General features: G+C 40.7%; 1 protein-coding gene across 1 annotated transcript in view; it reads left to right on the forward strand.

Annotated features, from left to right (window-relative positions):
- Window positions 1-10,156: 10,156 nt before the first annotated feature.
- TM9SF3 (transmembrane 9 superfamily member 3) overlaps window positions 10,157-13,878 on the forward strand; it is a 40,176-nt gene continuing 36,454 nt past the window's right edge. Inside the window, exon 1 of the mRNA XM_010190867.1 lies at window positions 10,157-10,346. Coding sequence (XP_010189169.1) covers window positions 10,181-10,346 — 166 coding nt within the window. The 5' untranslated portion in view covers window positions 10,157-10,180. The remainder of the gene's footprint in view (window positions 10,347-13,878) is intronic.

A 13,878-nucleotide genomic window follows, 5' to 3' on the forward strand; every position in this document is an offset into this window, starting at 1 on the left:
CTCCGACGGAGCTGCCGCTCCTTCCGGGAGGATGTTTGCATTTGCTTCAGAGGGAAAGTCCAAGGCGGAGTGCGGTGCCAGCCGTGTGGGAGCACGGTGCCGCAGGGGGCAGCTCGCTGCTGGGGGCACAGGGTACGGCGGGGGGCTGGGCTGAGGAGTGAGAGCAGGACAGGGGGCTCTCGGACTCGGAACGCTGGCATGGACCTCTAAGGAAAACGGGTGCGTAAAATACTGCTGGCCTGAACACTCACCTGTTGGTAGGGGGATGGTTTTGTTACAAGCGTTTGAGGTGCCACCCAAAAAGAGTCTCTAGGGAGTAAGTACTGGTGTACTCCCTTGTAGCTCCATCAGTTTGTGGTGTTGCACGGGAGTGTTGTTTCCCTTGGCTTGTGGTGTGGGAGGGTGGAAGTCTGCACGGTGAGCTGAGCTGTGATTTTGGAATGAGACTTCGCTGAAAACCATTCCTGTTTCCTCACAAGTGGAGGGGATTGGAGCGTGGCAGAGATTGGACACAGTGTCTGTCTGTCTGTCCAGACTTCAGTGCCCTTGAGCAGCCTGGCTGGTGAACACTTGCTCAGTTCCTTGACGTTTTCTGAGTGTGGTATGGTAAACTTAATAAGTGTTTTTAACAAAATATCGATAGTTTTTGTATACGCAGTAGTTAATTAATTGCCTAATTCCATGCATTTGTGAGACTTGAAACCTGTTTAGGATTGTCTTTATTTTTTTAAAAGCTAATGGGATTTATCAGTGCTGTGGTTAATGACAGAAAAGTTAAGCTAATACCAAGTACTTTCAAGGAGCAGGTATTCTTTGGACTAGCTTAGGTCCCAGTTTTGTTGCTGAACCTTTGTTTTTAGGGTTAGGTTTCTGCTGAGGTGAGATGATTTTCAGCATAACATTGTGTGTATTTTAAAGGCTGCTTGACTTAAGGGATTCCTGATTATTCATTTAATATTGGTTGTCTTCTGGGGAAAGAAATATTTTGTAAAGCTGTTGTTAAATTTATTTATTTTTGAGCTCTCTTTTCAAAAGTGAATTCTGATGGTTTTTATGTTTACTGAGTGATAACCTAAACAATTACCAATGGAAATCACAAAGTCCTTTTGAAGACTTGTAATTTTTTCATATAAATTTCTCAGCTCTTCGAGATTATAACTCCGTCTTTTGGTTTGTTATTCTTGTTCACAGGATGTCCAGTTTAGTAACATCATGTGATAGGTTAGGAATAGCTGGTCTAGGAAGGTGGGTACCTTTTTTTGGAAGGCTGTCTCCTTGTTTAGATAACTTGCTAATTTAATACTGTACAGGAGATTGAAGTGGAAGCATTCTTAGCATGAATGAAACACGAACAGGGTTTTGTAGCAGTGCACTGATTTTGAGATTAAGAACGTGAAGGAAATTTTCCGTAACTACTGCTTTTTAATGAATTCCAGTTTTGAATGCGGTTGCAGTTGGAAGGTTAATCTTCCTGTAACTAAAGTGCTTTATTACATTTTGGAGGCTCTGCTTGCTCCTCCTAAAGGGAGGTTGTAGAGAGGTGGGTGCTGGTCTCTTCTCCCAGGTGATGGAGGATAGAACAAGGGGAAACGGCACCAAGCTGTGCCAAGGGAGGTTCAGGTTAGAGATAAGGAGGAAGTTCTTTACTGAGAGGGTCGTCAGAAGCTGGAACAGGCTGCCCAGGGAGGTGGTGGAGTCACCATCCCTGGATGTGTTTAAAGAGCGGGTAGATGAGGTACTTAGGGATATGGTTTAGGGGGTAGACAGGAGCGGTTGGACGTGATGATCTTGGAGGTCTTTTCCAACCGAGCGATTCTGTGTGTGTGTGTATGATAAGGTAATGGTGAGAGGACTCCACATGAAGCTCTAGGAGTAGAAGTATTAGTAGTTCTGGAGATACTAAGTATGGATGATAAGTCTGGAGATACTAAGTATACTTAGTTCTGGAGATACTAAGTATGGATAGCTTAATTGGATTAACAGCTAAAATATTCCAAAAGCATCCTTTATCTTAAATTTTACTTAGTCTTTAAAAATAGCATTTGCATTTCTTTTGGGGGAGAATAGTATAAATACAATCATAGTGTAAAAATTGGAGTATTTAAAATCAATAGTAAACAAAAAGAAATTGAGATTTGACACAGCGTTTAAAATCTCCGTTATCAAAAGGTAGCGCAGCAGCATTGCTTCAGACCACAACAGAACAAGTTGTCGGAAACTAAATGAAAACTTCTCTGCTGATTCTTTAACTTATTTCTGTGCTTCAGAAAACGTCATGTATGTGCTTTTTGCCTGTATTCTGATAATTGCACCATTTTTTGACAGTTGCCTTTTTACTCGTGGAAGTGATAGTATAGATGAGATGTTGGTGGTCTTGCCACAATATGTGCTGATCCTGCAGAAGGAAAGCCTTGGCTTTCACTTACTCCATTGTTAAACTTTCTGGTGTTGATGATAAAATTGACAAACCATAGAAATGTTCTTAAATACCCAGGGATTTTTCTTGTGGGGGAATGGTCTAGGGAGTAGGTAGCTTTTTAATTTTATCACTTCTTCAGTTTAATTACCAGTGCTCCATAAGCGTGGAAATACACGATAAGCATTGAAAAAGAAACAAAACGTAGCCTATACTGCGTAGCAAAAGTCTTAATTTGTAATGATTGAGAAAAGCATTTCTGTTTGTCTTTTAGCCTGATTAAGTGTGTTAAAGCCCTGAGTCTGTAAAGCCTGTTTAAAATTAATACATAAAATTTAAAAAAATTGTGTCATATCTTTAAACTGTCATTTGGAGAAGCACTGCGGAAAACATTTCGGTGCGTGTGAGATACCTCCTTGCATGCAAAGTTGTGTGCAGAGGAGCAGCCTGATTCCTTCTTGAAGTTGCTGTGGTTCCATTTTCAAGAGGTGAAACAAATGTCACAGAAGCAGGACGTGGTGTGCCTGAGCAGCCTCCCGCATCGAGGAAGTGTAACAGCAGAGGACGGCTTGTACAGCAGTTCAGACTGTGCTGCCGGTACAGTCCTAGCCACGGTTTGGTAAAGCCTGAAATGCAGAGAGAAATGAAGAGATGTTATGAGAAATAACCTGCTCTGTCTGAAGGAGAGCATGAGGCTGAAATCCACACTCTAATGGACTGTGGTTGTGAGCTGCAAGCATTGAGGGTCATCACAGTGCTTGATAGCTACAGTGTCTGTAAGATTCTGAGCACCAGCAGCCTGGGATCTTTCTTGCCGGTTGAGTCTCACTTGCTGCCTCTCATTTCCTGTCCTGCTTCTGCAGCTTTGCTGTGCCTGTGGCAGATAATGTTGGCTCTTTTTCCTCATCAGCCTTGGTAGTTGTAATCCTCTCTGTGCCTCCGTCATCTTTTGCAAAGTGTTTTTCATAATTTAAAAAAAGAGTATCAAAAACCTGCCAGTCTCATACCCTTTTCTGCAGCCTTTCATATACTGACTTAATCAAGCCTTAATTGTTTTACAGAATCAATAGCTTAGTCTAGGGCTACCATGCTAGTTTCTACTGTTGTGCAAAGAGAACGTTAAGTTGCTTTCTGCATCACAAGTGCCCTATTGGGTAACAGGAAAGAAAGATACGTGTACTCTACTGAAGATAGTCTCACTATTGCTATGCTAGGATAATTTTAAAACCATACAGATGCATGGAAATTGTCTTTGCATTAAGCCTTAAAGTGGCACACAGACCAGAGTTTTCAGTAGTTGTTATGGAAGAAGTCCATGTTTGGCCAGGTGGGATGGCAGTGTTGCCTTTTTGCCAGTTTGGATGGGTTTCATGTGATTTTAGCTCACACGTGCACGTCTCTATAGCCCAGCGCTCTGAACAGGCAGTATGGCCATGTTGCACTGCCTTGGAGCACATGTCCCCAGCTGTGATGAGAGTTGTAGCCGATACGTGGTTGCACTCGAGGCGCAGATGGGCCCTTCACCACCTGAGTGGCAATTGCGGAAAAAAGTTTCTGGAGGTTTACCTCCCGTTAATCAGATTGTACCAGCATATGGTCGGGAACTTTTGTTGGTGCTGAGACTTGTTCAGGCTGCCACTGTGGTTTTGCACAGTTGAAATAGATCGTTATGTACTCCATAGAGTGACTGAAATCACTGAGCTGAAATTAAACTTGGTGCGAGAAAAGATGCAAAGCCCAACTTGCTATGCTTACAGAATGAGTACTACGTTTTTCATAGATTACGATAAATAAAAGGTATTTAAAATTGCGTTTTGTAGTCTTGTCTCACGTTTGGAAGCAGTGAACTCAAGTTCAACCCCGGTATGCTGGAACTATTACCAAGTTATTAAATGCTTTTGTCTGTGAATGCAATTAGGATCTGTGAGCTGTATGCAGTATATTGATATGAACCAAACCCAGAAGAGCTTGCTGAGATGCACCAGGCTAGACATAGCAGCATCTTATTTGTTGACCCTTTTTGACTTAGTGGCATCTGTTCTGTTGCCGTGTCAGTAGCTATATTCTTAACAGGACACTGATGTCCATCTTCTGGCGTGTAGAAAGCTGCCTTTCCACCGTCTAATTCTGTGCAACAAGCCAGGAAAGAGAATGAAGAACAAAAAAGAATTTCTGAAATAGCAGTACCTTGGTACAGCAAAATAAGTCCTTCATATTAGGAAGATGTTTGGTACTGATTTTCGTAAGGGATAAAGATAAGATTGCATTGACGTGTAAGTGTGACTCTAGATATTAGATTTGTGACACTCAAATTATCTGGAGTCTACTCTGCAGATCGTTAATTTTACTTCATATTATTTTACCGTTTGACACGTATGCTGGTTTTGCTGGGATTGAATTGTAGAATTCCCTTTTAATGTCTCAGCAGAGCTGGATTTCTGAGAAGAGTACAGTGTTTGCTGATAAGGTTATTGTTTTTGTTCTTGCCAGCAGATATTTCTGTTTTTCAAGGTTTCACCTGCACCTGTGGTTATTATTTTGGGTTTGTTTTATTTTTCAGAATCACAGAATGTTAGGAGTTGGAAGGGTCCTTGAAAGCTCATCCAGTCCAACCCCTGCCAGAGCAGGATCACCCAGACCAGGTCACACAGGAACACGTCCAGGCGGGTTTTGAATGTCTCCAGAGAAGGAGACTCCACAACCTCTCTGGGCAGCCTGTTCAGTGCTCCATAACCCTCACAGTGTAAAAGTGTTTTCTTATGTTCAGGTTGAACCTCCTATGCTCCAGCTTGCTCCCATTGCCCCTTGTCCTGTCATTGGACATCACTGAGAAGAGCAAATTTCTTGTGTTGTTGTTTTCTCTTAATCACAGCACAAGAGAAATAGAGGGAAGCAAAGGCCTGGGACTCTCAGGGATAGGTCACGGAGGACGGATGATGTGCGTATGATCCAAGCTGACCAATGAAGATGTATTCTATCCCATAAACGTCACACTCACTATAAATTGGGGCGCTTGCAAGGGACGACCCCTTCCTCCTTCCTCTTTGCGCCTTCAATCCTTTCTCTTCTCGTCTGTGATGGTGCCCGTCTCGGTTCCTGAAGCTCCTGCCTCCCTGGTTGCATTTTTTGTTAGCATACGGCCAGTGGCTGCTGTTTGTGAGTCGAGTAGAACTTTGACTGCTTTATTATCATTGTTTCTATTCTTGTTGCAGTTCATTGCTGTTATTCTAGTTTAATTTATTTTAATTATTAAATAGCCTTTATCTCAACTGATGAGTTCTTTGCTTTTACTCTCCCAGTTCTCTCCCACATCCCACCAGGGAGCGGGGAGGGCAAGCGAACAAACTGCGTGACGTTTAGCTGCTTGCTGGGTTGAACCATGCCAACGTGTTATTTCATTACTACTTGCCCCTGTTGCGAGCTTCAGTAGTGTAGATACAGCTGTAATAGGAGTAGAACTGCGTGACGTTTAGCTGCTTGCTGGGTTAAACCATGCCAAAGTGTTATTTCATTACTACTTGCCCCTGTTGCAAGCCTCAGTAGTGTAGATACAGCTGTAATAGGAGTATGTTGGTTTCTTTTCTAGAAGTCCTATAGCAGTCATAGGTCAAATAGGTACTCAGGACCCTTATTGTATGTAGAATGAGAACAAGACATTTTTATTTAGAACTCTTACGATGACAGCTGTTCTTGGTGAGTTTAACTTGCTGGATGTGTGACATGGATGTTCTTGCACATTGTAGCTGACTTCCACTTTTGTTTGTTGCTTACCTGTATTGATAGGGAGTTCTTGATACTTTTTCCATGTTTTCTGGGGACGGGTGGAATCTCAATGAGTCAAGATGTTTTGCTTGCTGATTATGTAGCAGAAGATAAGGAAACTCTCACCTTTACAGTTGGTCATGCAAGCTTTATATTGCTGTATAACAAATTTTGAAAGAGACTCATCACATCCTGTCTTATTCTTTGTTGATTTTGACTATGGGTTACTGCTGACTTGCCTGCTAAGGTTAGCAGAAGGCAGCAGGGTATTGATTTGCTCTGGTGTGTTCAAAGCTCAGGGGGTACAGTTGAGCAGTTGCTCATAAGTCAATATCGGAACAGTACAAATAAGAATTGAAGTTTCTTCTGTAGAAGATGTGAAAGCGCACAACAGTAGTTGAAACTACTGGAAGACTGACAGTGAATGTGCTGGCTGAAATCTGAGTGGTACTGATGCAGCATACCCGAGTGCTGCGGCTCGCTTGGAACCAGGGCTTTCTTCAGCGAGTTATTTTATGTTGTATCTTTCATAATGTGACGTTTTTGCTGGAAGATACGTTGTATGTTAGCCTTCACTGAACCTAGAAATCCTCCTATAGAGGTGACAGAACAGTCCTACAAGGTACTCGTACTTTGTCTTGCCTAAATAAGAATTTTTTTCTTAAGTGTGTTGCCACTGTTCTTTGTTGTAGATGCTTTGTTACTGTAAGGGTAGTAATGAAAAAGAAAAAACCCAACCCCCCCAAAAGGTAGTAATGAAAAAGAAAAAACCCAAACCACCACAAACTTGAACTCTTTGGTAGTCCTGAGTTCTTACTACCAAATCACCCTACCACTTGGATAAGATTATAAAGATGAGATATGTTATGACAGGGAAACATACTGAAATGTGAAAGCTCATCTTTATAATTGAGAATAAGCAAAGCCCAACAAATGTAGGGAGAAGGAAATCGGTTTGAGATTCTGCTAGACACCACCACCACCTCCAAATTCAAGCTGAAGTTGTGTGTGCTGGATTTCTTACTACATCCCTTTTAATTTGGGAGGGCACTGGGAGCACCTGATGGACTGCAAATTGCTGTAAGTAAGGACTTGCTGAGGTGTAGCCTGGGATGGCTGAGGTGCTGTGTCCATTGATGTAGCAGTCCTGAACAGCTTGCTTTTGTGCTGTTTTGGGGTTGTTGAGAGAAAGGAGGAAGTACCATATGTAGGCTGAATTCTTTGCTTATGCTTGGTTTGGTCCCTTTTCTTTCCAGAGCAGACTGATAGCGTCTTGGAGTCAGTGGGGGAAAAGCTTGTAGGCCCTGAAGGAGGGCTGAGCATCATGCAGATAAATGACAAGCAAAGACCAAATTTTTGATTGTAGGTGTTGTAATTGCAATGTACTTATATTATTAGATCAGAAAATGTAACTAGATTTTGAATTATATGTTCTTAAGAAGGTAATTTCTGTCCATTGAAGGTCATCTGGTATAGTTCAAAAAATGCAGAGACCCCAACTCGATGTGAAGCAAGTCAGAAAAAAGAATCTAAGTAAAGCAGTGGTCAATGCTTGCTTTATTCAGGCACTGATGACGTTGAACTCGCAGACCTAAGGATGTTTTCATATTCTATTACTGAAGGCTTTACAGAGACTTAGCTTGGTTCACGTGTGAGCTGTTGCATTACGAGGAATAATGCTAAACTGGGCTCTTGACAGGTAAAGACCATTTTCAGAAAGGACTGCAAATGTGTGCTGCAGCTGATGGAGGAAGAAACAGGAGTTGTGCTAGGCATAACAGAACAGAAAGAGATATGGACCAACTTGTCGCGTGCTACGTTGGCAAGAGCTAGAGGTGGTATCGTAGTGCAGATTTCACTGTCTGCTTCTGCTGCTGAGGGGGTTGGAACTGTGATTTTTCTTTCTTTTTTTTCTTCTTTCCCACATTTCTTTGAAGTTGGACAGCCGTGCTGCACGGGTATAACCTTTGTGGTGGCTGGCAGAGAGGAGGAATGTCTGCTTTCTCTTGCTGTCTTGTTTACTCTGCTCCATCACTGACAAATCTTTGCCTGTCAGAATTGTTCTGAAGTGTGTGCTCTGCAAATGGGCAGGCTTGTGAAATTGGTAAGTGTTTGGTCTCTGCTGCGGCTCAGAATGAAATTAGTAAGATATTTGAAGTTTTTTGGTGAAGAGCACTCGCGTAAGAAGCTGGAATGAGCCTTGTGCATCTTAGTAAGCAAAAAATATGAGGCTTGTAATTGAGATGACATGTTGGGGTAGAGGGATTAAATTATTTCCCAAAGCATGTTAGTTTAAATCCCCAGTTTAACTTTTAAATGCATCATCTGAAGAATTTATTGCATTCCACGCGTAGCTATTTATTTCTGAGTTAACCTGTCAATATGACTCTGGTTATTCAGTGTAAATAGACTTGAAGAAACTTTGTTCATTGGTTAAAAAGTGAGATGCAGAACTGTATTCAGTATTTCGGCCGTGCTCTATGAAGTAGGGCTGATTAACATTTGACTTTATTTTCCTCTCCAGTGTATTCTGTGTTTGTGTCATGGTCTTAAAATTGTACTTTATTTGTACTTTACTCTTAAAAAAATCAGGATCCATATGGTGTTTGTGTGTGCAGGTTATAAGTAGGGTTTTGGCCTGCCTTAAAATTTAGATCACTGTCCCTCTTAATCTGAAGTTATAGTAGGTGAAGGAGTTGTGTTGGATCAGAGGCTTTGTAGTTACCAGCAAACCTGATACCTCCTCCAGCTGCATTCAGGTACTGAGCAAGTAATGATTTAAAATCACTTAGTTCTTCTTGGAGGTTGTAGAGAGGTGGGTGCTGGTCTCTTCTCCCAGGTGATGGGGGACAGAACAAGGGGAAACGGCACCAAGCTGTGCCAAGGGAGGTTCAGGTTAGAGATAAGGAGGAAGTTCTTTACTGAGAGGGTCGTCAGAAGCTGGAACAGGCTGCCCAGGGAGATGGTCAAGTCACCATCCCTGGATGTGTTTAAAGAATGGGTAGACGAGGTACTTAGGGATATGGTTTAGGGGGTAGACAGGAACGGTTGGACGTGATGATCTCAGAGGTCTTTTCCAGCCAAGTGATTCTGTGATTCTGTGGTTCATGCAGTGTTTGAATACTGATAGATGAATGGCTTTAAGAACTTTTTTATTGCTGAAAAGTTGTAAAGGCTTGGAAAAAACCCAACTGTCTCCTAGCCAAGGAGTAAGTTGTGCTGGCTGACAGTAGCTGTGGACAGTGACGGGTGGATGTTTCCAGAAAGAATTTTGCGGTAGCCACCAGACTCCTTGCTGATCTGTTTTTCCACGGTGAGAACTTTGGAAATGCATCAAAATGCAGTCCTTCCGTCTGACTGTTTCTGTATCTTGGCTACTGTAGGTATGCCACAGTTTACTTTTAGTGTTTCCTGTGAGGTGTTGCGCTGCTCTGGAAATTTTGCATGTAATTCGTACCGTTATAAAAATGAAAAGGAACTGCATTTTAGGAAAATACAGTATACCTGTCACCATAGGTGGATTGCCCGATTTATTTGCTAAGATTTGATTTAACAAGACCTTAGTCTGGTACTTCCCTTGTCTCAGTGAAGATAAGTAGAGTTTTGCTCTTAACTGATGCGTTTCCACAAAATTTATTTGTTTGTTTTTGAGACTTCTGCTTTTCTCCACCTCTCCTCTCTGCAATTTCTGCTTCTTTGTTAAATTCGTATGAATCCTCCTTTTGTGGTACTTCAGTGATAGGCTCTAAGGAACTGTATGATCAACTAAATCTTTTTCTGTAGGAAAGGAGGCTGGAAAACTTGTCCTAGAATCTCTGCTGCGCAAAAGACAAAAATACTCGACCGACTTTAACTGTACCTGTTGCCTGTGGTTGAGCAATCCTGCCTTGCTAAGTAATAGAACGAGAGAATTTCGGTTTTGTTTTTAATTCTGCTGAGCTTCTCATCTAACTCAATAACTTTATCTTTCAGTACCAAGATAAAGAAGAAGTTGTTTTATGGATGAATACAGTAGGACCCTACCACAATCGCCAGGAAACGTACAAATACTTCTCTCTTCCTTTCTGTGTGGGATCAAAAAAAAGCATCAGCCATTACCATGAAACCCTAGGAGAAGCACTTCAAGGAGTTGAATTGGAATTTAGTGGTCTTGACATCAAATTTAAAGGTAAGCAATTGAAAGTGTGCTTAGTCACTTAACCCACAAACTCTTAAAAATGGATTTTTAAACTAGAAGAATTGAAAGTTTGCTGCTGCTAGCAACGAAGCATATTTTGTGGTGTTGCTTGAAATGCCATGCAAGATTGTCTGCTCCTACTGGCTTTTCAGTTTACAGTAAAGTTTTCATCTGTGTGCCCTTTAAAGAAGATGTTTGCAGCAGATATGTTCTTCTGAAGTGACCGATTACATTTTATAAAGTAAAACTAAGCTTTCTGCGTATGAATGATTAAAAGTATATGGTGTTAAATACTTGCAAACTCTCTGCAGTTGGAAAGGAGTAGCAAGGGCTGAGCACTGCAAAGTTTTACCTTAACACAAAGTTAATTATTGTATCCTCCTGGTTACTGTCAGTTTAAAGCACCTTTGACACGTACTTGGTTCTAACTCATCGTATTCCAGTCAGGATGGAGCTGGTTTTTCCCTGTCGTTTCCTGCAGTCTCTCCATACTGTTCTGGAAATGACATTTAACTTCTTTTGCAAATGGTGCTAGGGGCTGAGCTTTCAATCACGTATTTTCTCTGTGTGTGCTTTGGTACCCAGAGGCCTTTCAGATATCTGTAACTGGTAGTTGCAGAGCTTCAAATAATAACAGATTCTTTTGTCTGTATTGAATTTTAACATTTATTGATTGAATCCAATTTGGGTTTCTGTGTGTACGTGGTTTTTTCCCCTAGAGGGCTACACTTCACTGCATCACCAGTGCTTAACTGGATGGAGAACGTAAGCATAGTGTGTCTTGTCTGAGCATTTGCAATCAGATGGGACTTCTGATTACTTACTTTCTGTAAGTAACAAAAGTTTTATCCCAAACTGGACCTCCGGAAAATAAGAGACTTGATGGTGTTTTTGTTATACATAGGATAAGTGGAATAAAAGATTAAAAGTTTGTTGAAACCGTAAATTCTTCGTAAATTTTTACGTTGCATAGGGGATAGCATCTCTGCATTAAAGGAATTTGGGTTTGAGTCTTTCCTTTTAAGAAAGGTACTGTACCTGCACAGATACTGGAGAACAGTCCTGTTACTGGTTTGTGAGAATTGTCGCATACTGAAAACCTTATTCAGTATGGGAGAAATACTTTTCCTGACAAACCTGAGAGAATATGTGCAGAAATGCGAAATGGAGAGAACAGAGAAGGCAACTGGCAGCAATTCAGCATGGCTCTGAAGATCAAGTAAAACTTTATTATCAGAACATGATGAGTATTTATTTTTACAGCCAGTTATATGTGTAATTTTTACTTCCTTTAATTGCCCCATCTTTGCAAAGGGATTGTGTTACTCCAGTGACAAGTGTACTCTAGATGCAGCATCAAATTGAAAAGACTGAAAGGTTTGTGAATTAATGTTTACTTTTAGGAAGTGTCCTGTTTCCACATTTATTTTCTGAAGATTATCTGAAGTTCATTTATTCACCTGTCAGTTTTTGCTGCATCAAGTCTTGTGAGTGGGAGTACTGAGCAGCTTGTGCTGTTCTGTATGTAGCTCACTTTTCAGCACCTCTGTCCTGGACCTGTCCTTTTCTGTATTGACCTGGAGATCTCTTTTTATAGCGGAAGCGTTGAGGTGATATTAAGGGAAGGAAATGGACTGGCTCAACATCAAGAACTGCTTAAATGCTTGAAAAAATTTTCATCTTTAGGGGGTCCAGAAGCGCTAAAGCCTCTGTTGTACCGGAAGTACATGCACTAGTCAGGCTGGTTTACATTTGTAAAGCATGTTCGTTGTCTTTTCCCTGAAATAACAGATGAGATCGTTGAAACTTTCAGTTTATCTTTTGTCTCCTCATACGATCACTTTATAGTCTGTAGTCAGATGTAGTTAGCTTTCCAGATTAGTTTCTGCCATTTCTAAGGGAAATATGCAGAGACAGAGGATTGGACGAATCCATTCTTCTGCGAATACACTCTTAAATACTTCTGTAAAATATTTTAATAATGGAGAAATCAGTGAGTTTCAGTTTTGGTAATTCTTTAACACTTAAAAAACCCTAAACTTGGCATCTGTTTTCTCAAACAAAAATAAGTACAACTTGAGTAACACTGAATCTCCGGCTCATCGATACATAGAAGTTGGTACCATTCCTATTGATTAAGACAAGTCTTTTGGAGTTCAGGACTACCAGGAGCCAAAGTCATCCTGTACTAACGGATTCAAAATGATGGAAAAGTGCTGTGTTTTTTGTACTTTGTGATTGTTTTGGTTTTGATTATGGCCCTGACAGATTAGTGTATCTGTTGTCTGTCTTGTTTCTTCACAACAGGTAAAGCTGTTTTCCTTAAGTCTTATTTTGCTTTCAGGTTATGAGTGTCACATTCTGATTCACAACTGCTTGTGCTGATGTTTTGACACAGAAAGCTTTAGATTTTCTGTATTGTGAGTATTATTTACTGTGAAAAATCGGGTGCAGTTTCTTCGTGGTTTAAAGTCCAGTCTTCCACTGTTACTATATTTTTCTCAGCTACCTTTTTGCACCTCTGATTGCATTACCAGTGCATACCAGGTCTGTAGTTGCTATATTGGGGTATATTCTTCCAGACAGTGTGAGCATGATGTCATATAAACCTGGCTTTGAATGGGTATGGAAGAGTAGAGCTTTCAAAAGGAATCAGGTGTTTATGGCTTGTAAGCACAAGTGATTGATGTGCTGGTCCATTTTGTAGCAGGTGGGGAATTCCTCTTCATCCATGTCCCTTGTTGCTTTTATAAAATGTATCTATTATTAGGAACACGTTGGTGCTCTATGTAGATTGCTACTCTGTATTGAACCTGCAGAGAATTTAGCTCCTAACCAAAGTAACTGCAGGTCGGATGTTTCCTATAAAGCAGATGGTAGCTGGTTGGTGACTGTGTACGTGATCTGGGAAGCTGTCTGTGTGCACTTCTAGTTTTTTCCCTTTCAATCTGTGTCCTCTGAATAAAAGATGAAGACAATAATCTCTTTGCTGTTAGCTGGCATCCAGCAGCTTCTGTCAGGAGGTGCTTTAGTATTTCTAGCTGGATCCATGAAGTGAGATCTGCATGGGAATAACGTTATTTTACTGTATTTAATCTGCCATGTAAAGTATTAAAACATCATTTTGTTCTGAATTTCAGAGTAAGAAGTAAAAATTAACTTTAACAGTAGTTTTAACAGTAATTATTACTACTTATTCAATACAGAATGATGTAGAATTTGTTGAACTCCAAACCTGCTTGATATCCAGGCTTTTAAAGTAAAAACCCAGAAGAAAAGATTGCTAATTGAGATTAATTTTTTACAGACTGAAAAGCTGTCATAAAACTCATACAATTTATATCCAATACCTGTAGGAAAACTTAAAATTCATAGACTAGTCTGTAAAATTTAGCATTTGTATAAAGAATTCCTTTCTAATTTGTTTGTTGAAGTGTGATGGTAGCTCAGTTTTTTGGTGACTCTGTGATGGTCATCTTGTTTTTGACTGAAATGTGAATTCCTTTTTTAATAATAAGTAATT

This window comes from Mesitornis unicolor, unplaced genomic scaffold (assembly GCF_000695765.1).
Source record: "Mesitornis unicolor isolate BGI_N332 unplaced genomic scaffold, ASM69576v1 scaffold5868, whole genome shotgun sequence".
Taxonomy (NCBI): Eukaryota; Metazoa; Chordata; class Aves; order Mesitornithiformes; family Mesitornithidae; genus Mesitornis; species Mesitornis unicolor.